General features: G+C 32.6%; 1 protein-coding gene across 1 annotated transcript; it reads right to left on the minus strand.

Moving 5' to 3' along the window:
• Positions 1 to 1,344: 1,344 nt before the first annotated feature.
• On the minus strand, positions 1,345 to 8,315 carry LOC105337908 (uncharacterized). The gene is made up of 6 exons (XM_020071305.3): positions 8,165 to 8,315; positions 4,795 to 4,954; positions 4,175 to 4,316; positions 3,332 to 3,438; positions 2,107 to 2,203; positions 1,345 to 1,693 (listed from the first exon to the last, which is right to left on the minus strand). Coding segments are annotated over exons 1-6 (726 nt in total). The 5' UTR covers positions 8,167 to 8,315; the 3' UTR covers positions 1,345 to 1,475.
• Between the last annotated feature and the right edge of the window lie 12,876 nt (positions 8,316 to 21,191).

Genomic DNA, 21,191 nt, shown 5'->3' on the forward strand with positions numbered 1-21,191 from the left:
AACTACCATACAAAATGATGGTTACGTTGTCATCTCTAGTTTTTGAGATTCGGGGCCCTACCGAAAATACACTACTCATTATAAGTGGTAGGAATTTACCAATAGTACATGTAGGTGGTCCTAAAAATGTCAGCAACCAGGGTAGGAGCTTTTGATGTTCCGAGCAAGTTGTTTAAAATAGCCCTATAATGAATAGTGTATTTTCGGTAGGATCCAGAATCTCAAAAACTATTCATTTGATGATTTCACCGTCATTTTTCCTAATGATAGTGGTTTACCTCTATAAGATGGCCCTAAAAATTTCATTTGTAAAATATGAATGATTAATTTTAATTACCGAACTGCGTTCTAGAATGCAATCACTTTTAAACTGAGAATTGCGAACTGCGTTCCTAAAACCGATTGCTTTACACGCAACACATAATTATTTAAACGGTAGAAGAGTCGTGCCACATCACGAAACACTAGGCGCATATACCAATCTGGGATATAGAATTTGATGTCTTTTTAAATAATTACGATCTTTTAGATACTAAATTTACTTTGAAATCCGGTTTTTCTTCTAAAGAATCGAAAATTCAAATTATAAGATCATTATAAGAAAACAAGGGAAAACAAGGGAAAAGATTCGATTTCGTCTAAGATAGTGAAAAAGAAATTAGAGAATATAAAATTTGGTGTTTGGTTTGTAAATAATTACTTCAAGGATCTGAAAAGTTTCATGGATCTAACGGCGTAATATTATTGTCATTTGATGATATTTTCTCTTTATTTTCGCAATTGTTTAAAAAGAAACCAGCGACCTTAGATCATGTATGTAATTAAACGTCAAAGCGATATTCAATGGTACACATGTAGGTGTTTCCATAAATAATAAATAGGACTTAGTCTTAAACCATTTTAACAAGACGTAAGACTTTAGTAAGGATGTAACTACGTCTTTTTATTGCATCAAAACAAGTTTAAATGACGCTGGTTTCAAGTGAAATATGCATAGATTGCGTAGTCCTAGCTCAAATGCCAAAACAATTGTGTTGATTTCAAAGAGCCATGGCCGAGTGGCCAGCAATGGCCTGTCACTTTGCTGTCTGACACAACGACTCAAGTCCAAGCTCTACATTGATTATGGATATCGGTACTATTTTTGATAAAACACAAACTTTAGGTTGTTCTAAAACTAAAAGTAGTATCACTGGTCACATTACAATCATTACTGGCGTTGTATTATAGGAAATACCACATGTTAGGTGTTTGTTCTCAGATTATTTTCTCTGAGTCAGTAAAACTGTCTGTCAAATGAAAATTTATATACATGTTGTCAAACCGAGTGCAACAAAATAATACAACGTAGTGCTAGTCAATCTGTTTATTTCAATTTAGTTTTCAGAGGCCTCAATATATTTCCTAAAGAAATTTTCAATCTTTTAGACTAAATATACGGTCATCTTCTGGAATATACTCAAATTTTTGTTTTACTAAATATCTTCTTTTTCTTCGGAGCTTTCATGGGAATCTTCTGGAGGCACCAGATTGTCCAGCTCATTACCCTGGAGTATGTGATCAGGTTGTGGATTACCTGTAGGTGGTACTACAGGAGCACGGTTCTGGCGGTTAAGGGCTCTAACAAATTCGTACAGCTGATCTACGGAACCGAGTCCGAACAACCTTTGAAGTTCCCGCTTTTTCGAATCATCTGAAATTATAACATGGTACTTAGTTTATAACACCTAATAAGGTTACACTGACAAGTATAATAGTAGAGTTATAAAGTGGTGTGCATTTAATTACAGCTAACGATCCCCTGGTCCCCTCTTTTCTGAAAACCAAGATTTTGTTGAAGTTAAATAAAGTTATCAAAATTAAAATACATAACATAACTAAATTAACATTTTATTGTCATATTAAAAGATCTTTAAAAAATTGAAATAATTTTATTATTCTGCCCAGGTTGACCATAAAATATAAAAAGAAAAGAGGCGGCTTTAGTTGTAATCTTTAATCAATTTTGGTAGAAAATATCCTAATGAAAAACTCAAAACACCAAACACACACAACCAAGTACATTAAAATTACCAAAAATGGAAAATTAGATAAAAGAATACTGACTGCACAGACGGCCGTACCAGCACCATATTCTTATCAGCTTGCCATCACCACACCTCGCTCGGCCACACCCCAGCTGGGCCATCTTTGGTGCGATCACCTTGATTTTATTGAGAAAAGGCAAAACATGTATACAACTGGCTTATCCTTTATTACACTGGTACCTATACATGTTTATCTTCATATCTTGTGATTTTTACATTTTTTAATATCATTAAATAGCATATATACACTTTCAAACAGTAAATATTTTTTTTATTGAAAGAACAAGTGGAATAAAATATTCAACAACTACTTAGAAGATGGGAATAATGAAACTAAATAATTCCTGTAAAAGTAAAATATTACTAATATTTTTTTCTTTATTGGGATTGGATTGGTGGTTAGTCATAGTTAATAACACTACCACTGGGCAGTAGAAAAGATCTGAAAAGATTAAATGCATAGTCACTTAATGACAAATAGGGTCCCAATCCCAAACCAGACTACTCGCAAAGCGACCAGGGACTTTAATGTGTTGGCAGATGTGTCCTTCCTCATACTAACCGTGTAGTTAATTTTTTCCTGATTGATACCTAGTTGTATACATGCGTGAATCTTCAGGGGAAGGAGAGTCGGGAAGTTCAAGAACCCTCCCCCTTTAGTGATTCAAATAAATAAATTTTCATAGTAAATTTACACCCAAAAATGCCTTTGAACCTCCTCAAGCAAACTGAGATATCTCTCGGACACTCTCCTTTCTGGATCAGTGCACGTCATAGTATGTAGATTTTTAAAGACTTAAATATATTTAGCTTTATATCACCAATAATAAGAGTGGCGCCATAACACTGGAATGTAACAAATTTGGTAGTGGTTTATCTTAACCATGTACAATGTAAAGAGTTTGTTTGCTGCTTAGGTGGAAAGAAAATTTCAAATAACATATTAATATTGATTTAATTTTTACCAAAAATTGAATGAATGTTAAATAAATAATGGAGATAAGACACATCAATTTCACTGTTGATGCGCTCTTTTTCATACAGAAGCCACAAATCATTGACGATTTCATAACCTTGTAAGAAGAAGATGATATGTTCAAAATTATACAAAACGACTCAAGACGAATGATAGAAAAAAAGAATCGAATCCGAGTCGTCAGTGACATAGAAGCAAATGAATTCCATCCCCCACCTGGGTGAATAAAAAGTCATTCATGTGTATATTATACGAGAAAATAATTTACCAGCTTGTAATGGCCGCATTTTTTCCAGGGCTCGTTACACTTGCGAAGTGTGTAATTCCAGTAACGTTTTTCGTTCTCAAAGGCTCGAGTTGCATCATCTCCAGACACTGCCAACGAAAAGTTCACTTGTTTGTATGTCGCAGACAGTATTATTTTCACAATTTGCGCATGTATATATATATTATACAATTGTACTTACAGGCTGTACCAAGAGTAGTAATTGTATCAAGGATAAACGACGGGAAAAGAAGAGTGCATAAATGCTACAAAAAGTCATGCAATGTTTATCAGCTTGGTTAGACTACATTCACCATCAATTTTTTAATTTTAAGATTTAAAATTATTTAACCAATATATGTACATGTACCACATGCAGAGCCTAACCTGTAGGATTTTAATTTTGTGCTTATATTCATTTTGATGTTTATTTGATGCTTCATCGCATTAAAGTTATTATATACATGTGCGTTCTTTGTCATGGAAATAAATAATAGACGGAACAGCCATAAAACATGTTATTTAGTTCGCTTCCGCGGCTTGAATTACCGATTTTTATTATACGTACTTATCAATTTGGTTATACAAGTTTGAAAGTCTCATTAAATCTTAAAATCTCACAATAAATCTATTCAAAACGCGTGATGACGTTTACTGTGTTCATTCGCCGTGATCAGGTTTAGTGTGTTATTGAAAATCGAACGTTAAAGACTTCAGTGTAAACATAAGGTGAAATATGTGCTGAGTGTTAATATTTACTTTATGTTACTACTTATTGCATATTGTGCATCAATGTATTGTATAAGAAAACTTATGATTGATAAGTACAACAACGAGACAACAAACCTGTTCCGTATCCACTCCAGCCGTTCTCTCCTATCCAGCCACAGGAGTCAGTCAGCCGGATCCTTTCTTTGTAATCGGAGTGATTTCTGTAGCATTTACGCGCGTAAGTCAAGGCATGATCCGCCAGAGTCGAGTTCCATGTCTGTTGAATAAAAATATAAAGAGGTGTAAACGAGACTTTTTGGTATGTGTGTCCTTTGCTTTCCTGTAGAACATGTATTCAAAATCAAATAATATGGCTTCGAAATTAATTGGATGCTCTATTCAAATATTAACTTCCTTTAGGTATTCAAAGAGATATCAAACATAAATATAACATTCCTACTTAAGTACTTTGATGGTTTATAAGAGCTAGGAAGGCAAAGATCAATCAAACATTAGTATCTGCTAACAAGGGACGTTTTTATCATGCAAAGCTTGCCACCTTTATTCCTAAATGAGCCACTAAAATATGCATTTCACTAGATTCACAAATACACGTTTGTTTCACACTAATTCATATATGCTAAAATATTCCTGGTTTTCATCTGTCAATTCTGCTTATAGCTGAAACAGAGTTGGTAAAAATTACAAGATATAAGATGGGAGGAAACTCCAAAAAATGCAAGGGAAGCACTTACCAGCAAACCGAGTTCTCTTGAAGCCTCTTGTCGCACCCTGTTGTGTTCATCTACCAAGTATTTTTTCCACTCATTGCAGTTCAAATCATTATCTGGACACAGATAACAGTGCGCTTGCAAGGAGACGCTCAGAAAAATACAGCTAAAGACAACCAAGTACCTATAGTAAAGTTTTAGTTGTTCATCACATCAGTAAACACCATTTTATAAAATAGGTTTATGAAGACAAACAAAAAATTTGGAAATCATTAATATACATGTAATATATATGACAACAAAAGTTGCTGTTGCTTTTAAGTAGTATCTTCACTCAGGCACTTGCAATTACTATTTGCATTACCAATAATTTGGGATTTTACTAAATAGTTTACGAAGTTAAATATTTCTTATTTTCATTTCAATGCAATCACACAGACGATAAAAGTATACAACGGAGATAAAGTAATGATATACGAGGGTTGTTCGGAAATTATTGAGACAACTCCAATATTTTCTTTTTTAAACGACGAATTTTGGTGAAAATTGGCATAGACACTGAAGAAACGCCAACAAATAATAAAACAAAGTAATATTAAAAGAATATTTAATATTTTGTTTACGACGGTAGGTAAACAAGTCGGTGGTCGGGGTACCCGGTGCAGCCATGAACATGGAGATTTAACAACTTAAACATCTACTTTATAAGTGTCCGTAGAATTACAGTTTATGATTAAAGAAATAAAATTAAATATTTTCATTTTGCTATTCTTTGCGACTAACTTTTGATTAAGTTTTACTGATGTTCAAGTTGAAATACGGATATGGTACACGTATATTTACCAAACAATAGAAATCTGACAACGACTTTACATTGAATTTTGACGTCAAGGCGGCGCATTGAAAACCGTCCATCTGGTGGAAATCTCAGAGAGAGGCATTTTAAGGCCACGCAAATGATAAAAAACTATACGAAGACAAGATATAGAGCATCAGCTCATCATATTTTTTTTCATTAATTGCTTAACTAGAATTAGACCAAAGGGATTAATTATCAAGTACTTTTGACACACTAACTGTTGTCAACAGTTCTGAAATATATAAAAAATGACTGCAGTAGACATTCACAGTAATTAGGCTTTCGGGTAAAAATAACTTGATCCCCCCCCCCCCAAAAAAAAAAAAAACAAGAATGAGAGAAGTTGTAATTGATAACATCTTGAAATGAAAACAAAAGATGAGAAATAAAGAATAATTCTTATTTCCGTTCGTTTGTAAAGTGTTTAAAACACATGAGCAATAAGAAGCGTTAAAATGACGTTGCGAAAAGTTTGCAGTTGCGCCGGGTCACTGGACGAAGGCACGTTGGTCAGCTTACCAGGTATGATCTATTCAGGCCATGGACAAGAAACTTTTCACATTGGTTATCTCTATCCTGATTTACGTTTTGGTGAAATTTAAAGAGTTAATCTTTTTTACTAAAAGAATACAAGAAAATGTCTCAATAATTTCCGAACAACCCTCGTTATTTGAAAAAAGGACACTTAAAATTGTTTTAATTTAAAAGTATATTTTTCAAAATTATTAAATCATTATTTAAATATTTATGTCAAGATTAACTTTCTAGCAATATCTCATCCTACATACGTTTCAAAAGATTACTTGATCTATGTATGAACAACGACCTTGAAATGTGTCACGTGATTATTACCAACGATGCAGCTGACAGCTTGACATATGGTCTTCAGAACGATAAAGTACAACGATTTTTTTTTCATTACAGCAAATATAAAACATCGTAAAATCAAGTACTAGGAACCAAAAAAAAAAGCAATAAAAGAAAACCAAGATTTTGAGGTAAAAACACGCGTCTATATTTTCTGTTCCTTCCCGCACTGATGCCAGTAACGTGGGAAATGTAATTTCATGCTTAAGCAATATAAAAAAATACATAGTAATTTGTCTACTAGGTAAATCACCATGGGAGCGGTTGCTATCGGAGTTCAAACTCTTTAAAGGAGTTTTTAATCATTTGATGTACGAAACACATGTATGCATTCAAAATTGATTTTTTTAGAAAAAAATTTATTGCGCCATATATACTTACAGCATATAGTGAACAAACATATAAAATACATTATTCTTAAGGTCTGTCAAAATATCAATTTCATTTAGTGAATAAATTACAACATTTCACTTTTGGGGATTTACAGTGGTAAAATTTCCATTATACATCCTTTTGGTTACATTTGATGCCGCGCCATGAATGTCTAGAATATTGTGATTTTCATAATATAGAGTTACCTAAATATGATATGTCGCATACAAATGAATGTGTTGCTATACTGTTCTCTGACATCTATATATATATTGTAACAAGCATTATTTAGTATGATGTCAGACTTGAAAATTGTCTATTTATTACATTTCTTATTATTTTCACGATTAACAAATCGAGTTTGATAGTTGGGTAACATATTTTCACAACGAATTCTCTAAGCGATATTTTCACAGGCACTAAGGGGCTCTACGAATCCCCTATATACTTGTTCATATACCAAATGTGGAAACCTCATTGTTCGTTGGAGACCAATGTTCTTGAATTTCACGGGTAACCCTTGTCCACCCACGAATTTACATCCCCTCGAGCGTATTTACTATTTGTTTAATATTTATTAAAATTATCTCGAACTTTCTACCAACGAAATTACGTCCTCATGAATTTGGAAAAATTAGCTACCCACGAACATTGACCATCACGAATAAAAATGATCCCAAAGTACAGTGTTTTATTTCATGAAGTGTATTTTTGATGTACATGTGCATATGTTTTTTGTCCAATACTAAATTAAACTTTGTTCTCTGTTTGACTTATTTTATAAATTGTATTTTTGACACATCCTTTTTTAATGTTCGGAAGCTTTTAGGGTAAACAAAAATGTATTGCGGCCAGTTTTGAAATTTATTTCGCTCGAAACAAAAACTGTTTATGTGTTTTCTCATATTTAACTATAACATATTTAAATTCCTCTTTACCCTTACTCTTTGAGGGTGACAGCTCGAGCGATATCTATCCAGCAGATAAACCATGATTGTCGATATGTTCCATTAGCTTTAAGAAATGTATTTTAAACCGCTGATATTATACTTGGAACAGTCAAATCATAATTAATATTTGTAAAGATATCCTTTAAAAGACTCTCGCATGTCTATAGATATCCCCATTTTTTCAAAATAAAAGGATAAAAATACAATGTTTTCTCATTCCATTTTGAAACAAACCACGTACATGTATAACGAGTCACATTAGACATCTAAGTCTTTTAAAGGCATGATGTTACATTAATCTGATATAAATAAAAATTGTAGTTGCAAATAATTTAAAGATACTTACATTTTTTAAAACTCAAAATGTACCTTTTCCCGTACTTTTTAAAATTGAAAGTAGGCGAGATTGACAGACTTTGATATTTATACATTTATGATATATATTCCCCGCTGATTACTTAATTCCGAAGACGGTTGGATATAATTTTTTCATGTACATCTTCCAAATTGGAACACGAAATCTCGGGGTTTGACACAATGTTTACAAACAGAGACATGCATTTAAAGTTGATGGGATATTTTATCTTCATTGTTACTTGGGCGAAACGCTTAAACAAGAAGTAATGTGGAGTTTAATTACTGATTTAACTACATGGTGTGTGAGAAAATTCGTCCTGAATTTAACAATGTTGAAAAACGCAAATTCACTGACAGATTATTGAAATTGCCTTTTACAGGTATATACACGAAAACACAGAACCTTACTAAGTTAAAGGGACTTGGACACGATTTGGGCTCAAATTTTTCAAAATTTATTTTTTTCATTTTTAATGTCTTGGATTGTCGATATGGATGTTGTTAATGCTTTGTCAAAATTTGAATGTCAAATATCGAGGTACAAGCGAATTACAGAGGTTACAACTCTGTGTTTTGTAAACAAAGCTGGATTCCTTTTATTGTTTACATATGTGTTGTATTGGTATAATTATTAATCTAATTTTTTTTTGTTGATGATAAGATTATTTATGAACACATTGAATCAGTTTATTTAGTTTCGACGAGTTGTTTTGTCAAAAAAGGGTAATTTCTTTTTAGTTACATTATTTGAGAACAAACAAAGACTCGAGCTATGTTTACAGGGTACTTTCCGCTGTATCTCGCTTGTGACATAATTTCTAACATTCAAATTTTGGTGAATCATTCAAAATATACAAAGTAAACTATTTTATGCATATAAATCAAGAATACAATTTTCATCTGAAATCGTGTCTGGGTCCCTTTAAATCAAACCTTCAACTAAAGTAGGATTCGGTTATAATGGATTATCTCTAACAAACAATTTCTAGCACATTTATTTTAGTTAAAGCTTTAAAATATATTTGTTAACTCTTTACTCAAACGGTTCTGGATTGCTTTGTTTCAAAACGATGAGTTAATTAAAATCACGTATATTACATTCGAAAATGGTCGTCTAAAATGAAACAGCGAAATACGTTTTAGGCCACCTGAGTCCCACGGGTACATATAACTTTATACAGCCATATAAAATCTACTTCATATAACTCCTTGTGAGTTGCATACTCGTACATGTAGAAATAAACTGTAGGCATGTTGTGTGTCATATAAATACAACTGAACTTTTAAAAAATGGCCTTTAAGGCTTGCAGATATCGTTTACCAAACGTTTACAAATTTTAGCACATGGAAATAATCCAGGGTTCTTCCGACTCTCCCCCCCCTCCCCACCACTTTAAAATAAATATTTTTAACCGGGTTTTCCAACGGAAAAATCCGGTTATCAAAATGGTGAAAATGGTGGGCTGGTGGGGGGCGGCTGCCAAAAGGGTACCCTCATTGTACGAATAACTCCTCCTACAGTGTTGTTCTTTTGCAGATCAATTGTACATATATCAGAGGTGTGTACATTGCTAGGATTTTGATTTCTGATTATTTATGAAAAAATGCCAGCTTTTGAACTTAGTCTTTTTATGGCAAAATATTGCATAAAGGGTACCCTCATTGTACGGATAACTCCTCCTACAGTTTTCAAGATAATTTATTTTGTTCTTTTGCAGATTAATTGTACATATATCAGAGGTGTGCACATTGCTAGGATTTTGATTTCTGATTATTTATGAAAAGAATGCCAGCTTTTGAACTTTTTTTGGCAAAATATTGCATATAGGGTACTCCATTTCACTGGATACTGGTTGACATGGATTATGGATACAGTTCACATAAAAGAAAACCCGGTTTGCTGTCACATTGACAGCTTTTCACTTGTTTCAAACATCAATTCGCATTTGGGTTTAGAATCCAAAATACATGTAAAGCTTTATTGCAAAAATGAGACGTTCTCACAGATCAATTATATGGATGTGGTACTCAGGTGACCGTCAAGGCCTGCAGGTCTCTTGTTCATGAACACAACATATAAACATGTTATTAAAACCTTAAAAGGGCATCGTCACGGTTTTGGTAAAATTCTATTTTCCTATTTTTTCAAAATACTTTACGAATGCTTTTCTAATGATAAAATGGAATTTCAGAGTCAGTCGTATTGTTTTAAGCAAGATAAAGGACTCACAATAATTATTCTTTGTCATGTAAACAATTGCAAGGCTCGTGCCCTGTTTTTGTTAACAAAGGAACAATTTAACAGAATAAAATCTTTTTCAAACTGATTTGTCTATTTCTTATTCATTTTCAGCATAAATAAACAGTTACAAACATTTAAAACATTCATTTTAGGTATAAAACAGAAATTTACGATTCAACACTCAAAATATAAACAAAAGATTTATCTACATAGCAAAGAATTGTACGCTCTAGTATTCGCTTATAACTCAACATATGACACTCAAATTTTCGGTGCCTTTTAAAAATGCCTTACTGAAGCATTGTGAACATTAAAATCGAAATAATAATTTTTTGACTAAAATTGTGACCATGCCCCTGTAAACGATGGGATGCATATGATCTAAAATGTGTCGTGATTTAAAAAGATCACAAAATCATTCACTCAAACACTTGTATCATTTTGTCTTGGTTTTCTTTTCTTCTCTCAGTACGTTAGAAAATAGGCACAATTATATGAGTCATTTGATTTATTCCTGTCACACTTTTCATTTTCTTTTAACAAAGTAAACAACAAGGAAAATAATCCCTTCTTTAGCACCATGGGCACCGATTGTTTTTCTTCCTCCTCTGGAAATCTTCCCAGCGAAATCTTCTGATGAATTTAAAGTAGTCTGGCGAAAATACCCTCTTGGGATAAAACCTTTTAATAAATGTTTGCTTAATTTTAAACGTCCTTCTCAATGCTCCCTTTTTCTTTAATTGCGCTAGGGTGGTGGTCATCGGAGGGGATGCTGTAGTGGTGGTGCTTGAAGGAAGTTGGACCAGTTTGCTTGTTGTTGGTTTTGGTGGTCTTTTAAAAATGATGAGTTCATTTTCCTGTATACCGTCTGAATTCATGTCTGTTATTTAAAAAAAAAACTTACAGATAAGAACAAATTTCCTTTAATTTGAAAATGAAAATATAATTATATTGATAAGACTTTTTATTGAGCATTAATTAAGAAGAACTTACTAGATTTCTTTACAAGGTGATGCATTGCTTCAATCATGATTGTAAGAAAGCTAGTACAATTTTATATACTTTTGCAAAATATTAAATAATGATTTAAGACATTCATGGAGTAAACTATTCAGCTGAAAAAAAACCTACATTGTAATAAAATACTAACTTCTTGTCAATCAATAAACCATTAGCACTATCTAGAGCGTAGAGGATCTAGAAAAAAGTTCTACGTGTTCAATGAAGGATATCAAACAAAGATAAATTCTTACCTACGGAAACGGCTAAGTTAAATTTGTTGACTTTATCTAGAGTTTGACACAGACCAAAGTCAACGTAAACTGTCACTGATATCCATAAAAAAGTCACACATGGAAATAATTCCATATCCAGAGAGTATTATTCCGTCAACCTATTCTATGTAATTAGTTAATATAGTAACAGTCTACTCGTGATGTAGCTGATTTACGTCTTTTTCTTTCTTTATATATTTTAATGACACCTTGATACTCATTAATCTTTCTGAATGACAACTCAAAACAGGTGACAATTACTCATTAAGAAAATGGGATTTTTCTTATTTACATATCCTTATTTAGTAATATACACAAACTGCTGTAAACTGCAACATGTTTTCCTTAAAATGCAATCGATGTACAAAAAATTAAACATTCCAATGTCAATAAATACACGTGTGTGAACCAAATATTTTGCGCAAAATTTATTAAATTACAATATTATGTGAACAAAAAAGGGGACACACATACAAATTCATGCTCTAATCAGCGATTGTTTAAGAATGCGAAGGGATTTTATATTGTTGATGTAATACTTGAGCATTTTTCACAAAAACGACAACTTATAACCATAATTTTATTTCTACGCCCCTGTCACCTGTTTGTAATTTTCAAATTTTTAAATATTTGGCAAAAATAATGTTTTATATATTTTTGAAAAAGTAATAATGATAAATTAAAAGCGCCTCCGGGGCTAATGCTCTAACCCATTGCGCTACCCAAATACAGGTAGGTGAGACATTTGGCAAATATACTTATTTTTATTGTTTATTTCATAGGAACTACGTCACAATATGGAAGTGTTTTATACCACCTTAATGTCCCTTTTTAAGTGGGCAAGACAATTTAAATTGTACATCTGATTCATATAAGTTTCAATTCACGTTGGCCATTTAAATAATATGTACTAGAACTCATATAAAGCAAAATATATTGTTTTTTTAAGTCGAAGCATTGATATACCGAGAATTTCTAAAAAAAAAAATTCAGTGTTTTAGTTAATCAATATTTGACACTTATAATTTGTATGGGTAATTTGTAACATTTAACCAAATAACAACGACAGAGAGCTCTTTTATCATTATAAATAAATCATAAAAAGATACAACATAATTTAGCGTTCTTTGCTCATAGTGCAATAGGAACGTTTACAATGAATAAGCGTATTTCTCTCTAGAAAATTAGAAGGGACATGCATACAATACTCAGCACTGATTTTCTTGAACAGTAACTGTTCTAGATCTGCAACCAATAATTGGTGAACATCGAATGAATTAAATAGTTATCAAATGGTTACACTCATTTTAACTCATCTTTTTTCAGGTGTTTTTTTTTTTCAAAAACCACCTAGTACATCAGATTCCACACCTATTAAATTATCTTGATTATAGAATTACATGTACTAGTATAAGACATACAACTTTATAGGGAGAAACCCAGATCATGAAATATAAAACCAGACTTCCTTGATGCGTCTTATTTTGTACCCGTATCAAAAAGTAAAACTTGCGGTCCTTAAATTTTTGAATAAATTATTTCATTGTTGAATGTATAAACCTCTAAATTTTACTATTACATGTAAATAATAATTATTCTACTACAGTTATTGCCGAGATCAAAGAGATGCCGCGGACATTATTCTCCAATATACCACGAACGTCATCAGTAAATTATCAGATCAGAAATACCTATTTGTCTCGCACTAATCATGTAATTACCACTTCAAACCGTAAAAAGTTTTAAAACCATGTCAATTTCACGTGTTAGTTCCAGTCAAAACAATGTGTATTGCCTCAAATCTTTATTCTTAAGAGATCAATGCGGCTGTTCCTAGGACCTCCCTAGCACATTTTCACGGCGTGTTTTTACATAAAATATATAACGTGTTGTAGTAATAATCGTATTAAATTGTCTTTAAAATATTAGGAATGTGATTCAAAGATATTTTATAAATAAGTAAAGAGTTATTAAAATCCTAAGAAAAAAGTATGTCGTCTGCATGTGATTCCTTTGATCGATACACATGTAAACATTACTAACAAAACCGTTGGGGTTACACGGAACAGCCGTCAAAATGACCTAGATCATCTCTATAGGAGAAACGATCTGTAGAAATACTGGGCTGTTAGTAGAATAGAAATAAAGTTCTTGTTTTCATGAATGCTGCAGGATAACCTCCTCGGTCTCGAAATGTTGTTTGAAATATAAAAGCCTCGGCTAACGCCTCGGCTTTTATATTTCAAAACAACATTTCTCGACCTCGGAGGTTATTCTGCAACATTCACGAAAACTCGTACTTTATTTCTTAAGTATACGTAAGATGTGTCGATTATGAATGATAAAAACTTTGTGAAATTCACTCGGTTGTTTTTAGAGTTATCGCCGTCAACAAATACCAAATTTGCCTTTTACTTGTACATTGACTACAGCGCTTTTTAAACAATTAACAACAATTATGTTAATAATTGTATTTATGTGTTGAATGCTATAATTTTATTTGCTGATTTATTGTATTTTTCATGTTTATGTTTGATTCGATAAGTTGCATTTCTTTCCCAGGCCTTGTAGAGGTCGTTGGCCATATGATGTAATTTCCCTGCAGTGGTCACTGTCCATGTCTATTTTTAGCCCAAATTCCTAGTCTAAACTATTATGTAATTGCTAAAAATTCCATGGTGTAATTCTCCCCAAATTTAATTTAATAGCCAATCAAATTAAGCGATACGGTCACGTGGTTTGATGCGGTCAGTATCTGACCAGTGAGATTAGGGTCATTCTGTCTTCATCTATGAGAGTGTTAGCACGAGTAATGATTTGATACACCCACCACCATCCCCGTTTCTCCACTCCAATATTCGAAAGTTGCATACATGTACAAAATATTGTTATTTTGCATATGGCATATTTTATTTTTGAGGTGCCATCTTTTTGCTGGTTTTGTATATATTGTATATAATTTTGAACAAAATATTGTTTTTCTGTATTTTAAGGGGATCAGCATATTGATAAGTTATTTAACATTTTGTGTGAACAGTTTTTGGTCTGATCCCCTACTATGTTGTTTATATTTTTCTTTACTTTCGTCATTTTTAATAAATGACATATTTCATCATGCATAAGTGTTGAGTTCATTTATCAGACAGCAAAAACGGAGCTGCGGTGAGGTTGTGCAGCATGAGAAAACATAAAAAATATTATAAGTTTATTCAACTTACGAAGGCCAAAAATAAAAACGAAGACTTTTTCCGTAGTATCACCATATTTGGTAGACATAACTCAGCAATATTTTCAATTAATTTGAACTAATCAAAAATATTGAAACATCAAATTGGGCCGGTATTATCCAGAAATTTCATGAATTCAATTTAAACGGAATATATTGTTTCGTTTAACAGAAGTTAGTTAGGCTACCTAATACATAAACTCCTTTTTCAAATTCATAAAAAAAAATGACGTCACCGGACACCATAGCTATTGTGATTTGTAACAATAAGTAAATATTTAGTCGGAAAAGTAAATAACGTCATCTTAATTTCAAGATATACAATTTGATCAATGAATATATCGAAGATCAACCTAATGGTTTCTGAACAATTAGTGAGGGAATATGATTTAAGTGATAAATAGCTGGTTTTCAATGCAGGGACATAAAGGCACAAGAGACCAATCGCGATGCATGTATATAGATAGGGTATTTTAATAAACTGCGTATGCGTCTTCTTCACATCAAGTTTTGGACGTGACCGTGCTCAAAGGTGACGTCATCATATAGGTGAGAGAGGTGTTTGAGCTCTGACCTCCGCTAAAAATATTCTGTTTTGAGCGATTTCTAAGAATATGTGACCAATCGTTGTTGTAAATTTCATATACAGCATACTAGCATTCTATACAGCGTTATTTTGAAAATCTTATTTACTTTCCGTGAATCTAGTGTAACTGTCCACTCGGCACGACCCAGGATGTCCGCCATTGTGAACTCCATCTCAGTTCTGTTTTGTTTTGTTGTGTTTTCTTTGACAATACCGACACAAACTATGTCAAATAATAAACAAATGTCTGAACAACCACTGCCATCTGCAGTATCTGTAGAAAAAGAAATCAACCAACACAAAAGATTGAGGGAGAACAGTAGTCTCGTTCTCCCTTGTGATCTAAGTAAGTTAAGCGATATCCTCGACCCGCTGTCCTCTGATGAGAATTCAATAAAGCAAGCAGTAGCCTTGAATCTTCAGAAAGATAACTTTAAAACAGCTATCGCTGATATATTAGTCCCAGAGATTGCTGGGCTACGTTCGGAGATTCAGGAACTCTCAACTAGATTAGATGAAATGGAGCAATACTCCAGAAGAAATTGTTTAAAAATTTCCGAAATTCCCGAAGAAAAAAATGAAAACACCGATACGCTTGTGCTGAATGTATTTAACAACATTATGTTCAAACAAAAGCAAGACAAAATAGCACTGGAAAGCATCTCCCGATCTCATCGAGTAGGAAGACCAACCTCTGGTCGCGGTCCACGTGATATCATTGTCAAATTTGTCAGTTATCGCGACCGGGCCAAAGTCTATGGAAGCAAAAAAGAATCTGAAAGGTTATAACAATAACCCTTCCTAACAAACTGGCAGAATCTTCATTAACGAAGCCCTGACCCGCAAAAGAGCACACCTTTATATTGAGGCCCGCGCACTCGTGAAACAAAAGAAACTTAACAGTTGTTGGACATTTGATGGCCGAGTTTACGTAAAACTTTTGGGGGTAAACGGCAAGAAAATGGTCATCAACTCGCCGGATGATCCGAATCCTCCTCTGCGGGTGATAACATACCCTATTCATCAACACCTAAGGCCAGCGCAAACCCGATATCGTAAACATCGAGATCTTGACCGTACCGTAAAAAAAAAAAAAAAAACACTATACAAACATTTATACATGTGCTATTTAATGTATTAATAACATCACGTAATGTATTTATTTTCAATATTAAAGGAGCTTAGCTCTATTTTCTATGTCGTTTTGTGTGCAAATTCGGCTTCTTTTGCCGATCATTCTGGGAATCTCACCCCAGTCTTATTTGTAGGATCTTGTCTAGCCTACAATACATGTATGACTAAGTATGCCCACACATGTAAATATTTGTTTGATTTATTTGGCTACTCCATTACCTTAATTTTTTTTCCTTAATTACCTTTGTTTTATGCAAATCGGAAGTAAGTTGCACCAATAGTCATTGTACAGTTTTTTTATGTGTTTATACGCAACATATCTTGTAACACACTTTGCTTTTGTTTTATTATTTTGCCAGAGGCGGATCCAAACTTTTTCTCTGTTATGTATATAAAGACAAATCATATCATTGGACGCCTCCCATTTCTTTTTCCTTTTTTCTACACTTTTTGTTCCTATTTCTTTAACCTTTTTATTTTTTCCTATTATTTATTTGATGAACATATGACAACTTATGACTGTTATTTATCCATCAAAATACCATGTTATAAAAATAAGTATCCTATATGCAGCACTTTTATGATTGCTTTTGTTACCTACCTAGATTTTGAACTTTTAGATAATGGGTGATACTCTCACTCAATATCGTGCTGCAATAGGGAAGTTCTACTACGTTGGAAGATATTTAAGCAAATATTCTACATTTATTCTTCAATATGATGTCATATTGAAAAACCTGTTGAGATATTTAAGCAACTGTGCTTTAAAATTTGTTCGCTTATTAGCTTTTTTCTCATTGGATCTTACTTTTTCATCCAATTTTACTGTTTCATTTTACTATTGTCAGGAGATGTTGAATTGAACCCAGGTCCTGTATATGAACATATACTTGACATTATTCACCTGAATATAAGAAGCATAAGACACAAACTTGATTTTTTAAACACTTTTTTGCACGATTTTGACATTCCATGCTTAACTGAAACTCATGTAGATGACAGCATTTTGGACGAAGAATTGGAACTTGATGGTTTTAATTCCATTTACCGTAAAGATAGAAATTCTTTTGGCGGGGGTGTAATTATTTACTTATTGAATGCCGTTCGTGCTCGTAGACGCGTAGACCTTGAACCAAACAATGTCGAATGTATTTGGCTAGAAATTGAAGAACCTGCCTGTAGATACTTTTTATGTTGTCTTTATCGTCCACCTCACACAAACTTTACATTTTGGAATAATCTTTCATGGTCCTTAGATAAAGTTAATGAAATATCCGATAAAATCATCATTGTAGGCGATGTCAACGTTGATTTTTTAAATATCCCAAACACACACGAAATGCGCGACATCTTGTCCATTAACAATCTCACCAATAGAATTTCTGAACCAACGAGAATCACGAATACTACGCGAACACTGATTGACCCAATTCTTACAACAAACAGCATCGAAGTTATTGAAGCGAGCACTCTCAATGTCGATACTTGCGTCAATGACCACAGGGCTACTTTTATTTCTATTTCTCTGAAATATAATTTAAATCGCTCGTATACCCGAAAAATATGGCAATATAAACATGCAGATACCGAAAAATTAAACTTGCTCATTATGAATACTGATTGGAGTAGTGTAATATGCGACGCTGAAGACATTGATTCTGCTTTAAATTTTTCATCAAAATGATTGACACTTATCCGCGAATGCATTCCAGAGAAGACGGTTACAATTAGGCCGAAAGATAAGCCATGGTTCGATTCGCTGTTAAGGACAACAATTAGAAAGCGTGATCGTTTACGTAATTTGGCTCTAAAATATAATCGCGAAACAGACTGGATCAAATTCAGAAATACTAGAAATCAGGTTAACCGCGACCAGAGGTTAACAATATGAAAAACATGCACTTTCTAACTATTATGACAACATTGAATTCTATTTAGATGAGGCATTAAAGACAATAATAAGCTCTATTGGAAACTCATGAAAGAACATTTAAAACAAAATCAAGTTCAGATATTCCACCTATACAACATGTCTCCGACAAAGGAGAACACTTTGTAGCTTTTTCAGATTTAGATAAAGTGGAGCTTCTTAACAAATTTTTCTCATCTGTTTGTAATGTGTATGACACAGGCCATGTGTTGCCGTCAATGTATTCACTCTGTAATAATATATTATCAAATATTGTATTAATGAAAAAGAAATTATAGATATCATTTCAATTTTGCCAGCCAACAAAGCTATTGGGCCTGACAATATTAGTCACAAAATGCTTAAACTCACAAATTTTACATTTTTTCATTTCCAAGCCCTTGTGTTTTTTATTTAACAGGTCATTGTCTGAAAATAAGTTTCCAAAGAATTGGAAACTTGCTCATGTTATCCCATTGTTTAAGAAGGATGATCCTTCTGTAGCCTCTAATTACAGACCTGTGTCATTATTGAGCTGTGGTAGTAAATTAATGGAATGTTTAAGTTTTAAACATGTGTATAATTTTTTTCATTGCAACAACTTGTTTTATAAATATCAAGCTGGTTTTCTGCCCGACCACTCAACTGTGTACCAGTTAATTGAAACATATCACAATATTGTAAAAAGTATTGATGACGGGAAATCATGTTGTATTGTTTTTTGTGACTTATCAAAAGCGTTTGATAGAGTATAGCACAAAGGTCTACTTTTTAAATTAGAAACCTACGGATTATCCGGCAACGTTTTACAATGGTTTACAAGTTATTTATGTAATAGAAGTCAAAAAGTAATGTACAAAGATGTTTTATCATCTAATACTTGTATAAAATCGGGCGTACCGCAAGGTTCAGTGTTAGGACCCTTGCTTTTTTTGATATATGTTAATGATGTCTCACAAAATATGTTATCATTTTGTCGACTTTTCGCATATGACAATTGTATCCAATATGCATCGCATGATTTATCTAGCATTGAACACAATATCAATCATTTTATACATTTTGGAACAGTGGTCTAGTCGATGGTTACTTAAATTCAATCCAAACAAAACTAAGGCTGTCTTTTTTTACTACAAAATCTAGCTATGAACTACCCGACATATTTTTTTCAGCATTGTAAGTTAGAATATATCACAACACACAAACACTTAGGTTTACATCTATCAAGCGATCTTAAATGGTCGGAGCACATTAATATTATAGTAAACAAAGCACTAAAAAAATTAGGCCTCTTGAAAAAACTTAAATTTAGTCTTGGAAAAAAGCAGCCTTTCCAAAATCTATATTTCCTTTGTAAGGCCAATTCTCGAATATGCCTCAGTTGTTTGGGATGGCTGTAGTCAATATGACATTGACAAGTTAGAGAAAGTTCAATTATATGCTGCCCGCATTGTTACAGGGTTACCAATTATTGCATCAAAAACATCCTTATATTTTGAAACGGGCTGGGAAACTCTTTCTGCTAGAGGAATGACGTCTAAACTTACCACTATGTACAAGATCCACAACAAGTGTGTCCCTGAATATCTATCTCGGATCATCCTTAATACCAGGAGTAACGACTCTGCATATACAACTAGGAACATTAAATTATAGTTTACCTAGGTGTAGAACAGAATTATTTAAGAAATCATTTGTACCGGACACTATTCAATTGTGGAATACATTAAGTATAGGAGTAAGAAATGAAACTTCTATACAAAGATTTAAGAATTCATTATATAAATCTAAAAACATAGCTAAAGCTCCCTCTTTTTTTACACATGGTAAGCGCAAGCTAAACAAGCTAAGACACAATTGCATACTCAATTATGATTTACACAAAATAAATATTATAGAAAGCGGTAATTGTCGTTGTGGATCACCCGAAGATGCTTACCATTTTTTCTTCAAATGCAAAAATTATACAATCGCTAGAAATAATTTTTTTCTTAATCTGCTACAACTAGATCATTTTCATATAATTAATACTCATCTTTTATTATGGGGCGATGAGTCATTATTTATTGATATTAACAAGCAGTTATTCTCATTAGTTCAATTGTACATCAACGAAACTGGTAGATTTGTTTAATATAGTTTATGTGCATGTTTCTTATTTTCGTATATATGTTTTTATTATTTTCATTTATCTTAATAATAATTCTATATCATGCAATAACAGTTGTAAGTTTTGTATAATTTTTCTATTTAATGGTAAAGACCTAGTAAGTTGTCAGTACTTGTGTCCAAATCATTTGTATATGTATCTTATATATATGTATACAATAAAATATGTTCAAATCAAAGGTGACAAACTTAAAACTTTGTAATAGAAAATACTTTTTTCGTTAAATGGAATTAATCTTATATCGATGAAAAGAATTCGGTATATATATCAGATATGACTTTAATGTAAAATATATCATGGACAGTGACGTTGTATACGTATTTTTTATTTACAATGTAACCTCGTACTTTCGGTAAATTGTGCAATTGACGCATGATGACAACTTTACAACATTAAAAAATACGATGGTAAGTAAAAATTACAGGATAGAAAGAAAAAAACCTGCTGCAACGTGCAATATTTAAAAATTTAAATT

The sequence above is a fragment of the Magallana gigas genome, chromosome 3 (genome assembly GCF_963853765.1).
Source record: "Magallana gigas chromosome 3, xbMagGiga1.1, whole genome shotgun sequence".
Classification (NCBI taxonomy): Eukaryota; Metazoa; Mollusca; class Bivalvia; order Ostreida; family Ostreidae; genus Magallana; species Magallana gigas.